This window comes from Eimeria mitis, genomic scaffold (assembly GCF_000499745.2).
Source record: "Eimeria mitis Houghton genomic scaffold, Emh_scaff3387, whole genome shotgun sequence".
In the NCBI taxonomy this organism is placed as follows: Eukaryota; Apicomplexa; class Conoidasida; order Eucoccidiorida; family Eimeriidae; genus Eimeria; species Eimeria mitis.
Window position 1 is genome coordinate 1 of NW_013571727.1, and position 2666 is coordinate 2666.

A 2666-nucleotide genomic window follows, 5' to 3' on the forward strand; every position below is an offset into this window, starting at 1 on the left:
TATATATATATATATATATATATATATATATATAAGTATATATATATATACATATATTATACGGCCTCTGATTAACTTTATGTTTTGTGTTTTCTGTTTTACTGCTAGTCTGTTGCCGTTGAAGACAGCCAACTGCCTGAGGCATTTCACTGCCGATCCTCTCCTTTGCTTCTTTTGGTTTTGGGGTGTACACTGAACTATCTTTCTTTTTTATTGTAAATATGAGGATATTTGTATTGAATTATTTTCTAAAAAAAAAGCAAGTGAGACGGTGTAGCCTGTATTCAATGTTTCAACTGAGAGAAGGACCAATGGTCATGCAGAGAAGAGGACCACTGCAGACCAGCAGTTGACCTGTGCTGCATAGCTGAATAGGGTTTCACTGCAGGAAAAACAAATACTGAAAATAACTGATCTCTGCGCAACACGAAGAAGGCCGTCTTTCTCTGGTGTACACGCAGCCGCAGTTCAAGTCGCACGGCTGCATTCCCCAGCTGTCTAGGGAGATTCTTGCGGGAAATTGGGAGAAACTCTGCACATTTCGAAGGTAAAAATGTTTTAAATAAAAGGAAAATGTAAATTTGCTTCAAAACGAGCTCAAACAAAGCCAAAACACCGACAGCAGGCAAGCCCAGCAGCCCCGGAGGTCCAGCTGACGACGAGAAGGAAGCGGAGAGGCTGCTGCTCTGTTGCGGTGTACATGCAGTGGAACTTGTGCAGTATTCACAAATACAAATTCATCGGTATTATTTATCTTATTTTGCCTTTCATATCCGCAGCTTTCTTCTGTCGCTGGCCGCAGAAGGAACAGATATGCATGGGCTTGCCGATGAATACGAACGATTGGGGTGTACGTGCAGCTCGGCGTAAACCTCCTCGGGTGGATCGGGGGTCAAAAGTGCAGTATTTTTGATACTTTTTTGAATGAAAATTGAGTTTTCAACGGTTATTCATCAGAAAAAGAGAGAAGTTACTCATCTGTACACTGGCTCGGCCGGGGTATGCAGGTCCCGCGGCGGCAGAGCAGTCGGCCTTCTTGAGTATCTGCGGGTGGAATCCTCTATTTTTTGCAGGATGGATTGGACGAGTTTGTGTTTTTTGTTTGTTTTCAAGTTTTTAGACTTTTCTTTAGTCTAATGCGAGCCAGACTTTTGCAATGGATGGATACTCCCACTCCTGGTGGCGGCCGTACGAGAGAGCCCCTGTGCTTCACACCCGCATACCCACCGACGGCCACTCTGCCTCAGCCTCTCCTCGCCATCATCTCTCTGTTCCTCCACAAGCCCTGGATACCTTTCGGGGCTCTTCGTGCGCTTCTCTTGACTCGGTGTACGCTACGCACCCCCCTGCTGCTGCTGCTGCTGCTGCTGCAACGCAGCAGATACGCATGCATGCAGCTTCATCCACTCCTTCTACGCCTCCTGACTCTCCACCGACATTCAGAAATGGGGCGGGGGGCCTCTCGCACTTCCGCGAGGCCCCCTCTGCATGCAACAGCAAGCAGCAGCAACGGATGCAGGCGGCGGACGCAGCAGCAGCAGCAGCAGCAGCAGCAGCAAACAAGCCTCACAGGGATATTCTGCTGCGGGTGCACCCACGGGGGCATGCGCGTTGCAGCGACACAGCTGCAGCAGCAGCAGGAGACGCAGCAGCAGCAGCACAGGCAGCAGCAGCAGAGAGGAATTCTGATTGCTGCAGGGTGGAGAGCAGCAGCAGCAGCAGCAGCAGCAGCAGCAAGATGAATCGACTGGACAGAGCCGAGGCTATTGTGAAAGAGCTGCTGCAGGAGGCGGCGATACTGAAGGCTGAGAACCGCAGACTGCGCGCGGAAGAAGCAGCAAAAACAGACATGCAGCAGCAGCAGCAGCAGCAGCAGCAGCAGCAGGGGCAGGAGCAGCAGCAGGGTGCAGAGTCAGGAGCACATAGAGCAGCTGTACGACGGCAGCAGGAGCAGCAGCATCAGCAGCAGCAGTTGCTGCTGCTGCTGCAGCAGGAGCTGCAGCAGCTGCGCGATAGAATAAAAGAACAAGACAAGGAGCTGCAGCAGCTGCGGCAGAGGTGCAACGAAGATGCATGCATGCAGACCTATACACAAACAAGTGAGAGGAGGCTGAGGTGTACATACACCCCAGCAACACACACAACACCTCCATGCTACTCTGCTGCTCGCAACACATCTTTCTTTCCTGCGATCAGCAATCACAAACTATATATATTTATTTATTTATTTATTTATTTATTTATTTATATATTTATTTATATATTTATTTATTTATTTATTTATTTATTTATTTATTTATTTATAATTAATAAACACAACGAATATACAGCATAGAGACAGAAAGGTAGAGATACGCACAAATGAATAGATTATTTATATTGTTTATTATATATTATATTATATATAATTATATAATATATAAAATACAATATATAAACAATATGTTCATACAACAAATAAAAAAATAATATAACTTCTGCTGCCGCTGCTGCTGCTGCTGCTGCTGCTGCTGCTGCTGCTGCTGCTGTGTGTTCAGTGCTTCCGTTTGATTTGCCTTTGGTGACGCCTGTGGTGATTCCAGAGGAGACAGCAGAGACAAGCAGCTCGCTGCAGCAGCTGCAGCAGCAGCAGCAGCAGCAGCAGCAGCAACAGCAGCAGAAGCTGC

The 2666-nt window shown here is 47.2% G+C and overlaps 1 protein-coding gene across 1 annotated transcript in view; it reads left to right on the forward strand.

Moving 5' to 3' along the window:
- Positions 1-1156: 1156 nt before the first annotated feature.
- EMH_0065450 (uncharacterized protein) overlaps positions 1157-2666 on the forward strand; it is a gene marked incomplete at both ends in the record, with an annotated part of 4439 nt that continues 2929 nt past the window's right edge. Inside the window, 2 exons of the mRNA XM_013498383.1 lie at positions 1157-2099; positions 2538-2665. Of these exons, the coding sequence (XP_013353837.1) occupies positions 1157-2099; positions 2538-2665 (1071 nt within the window). The remainder of the gene's footprint in view (positions 2100-2537; position 2666) is intronic.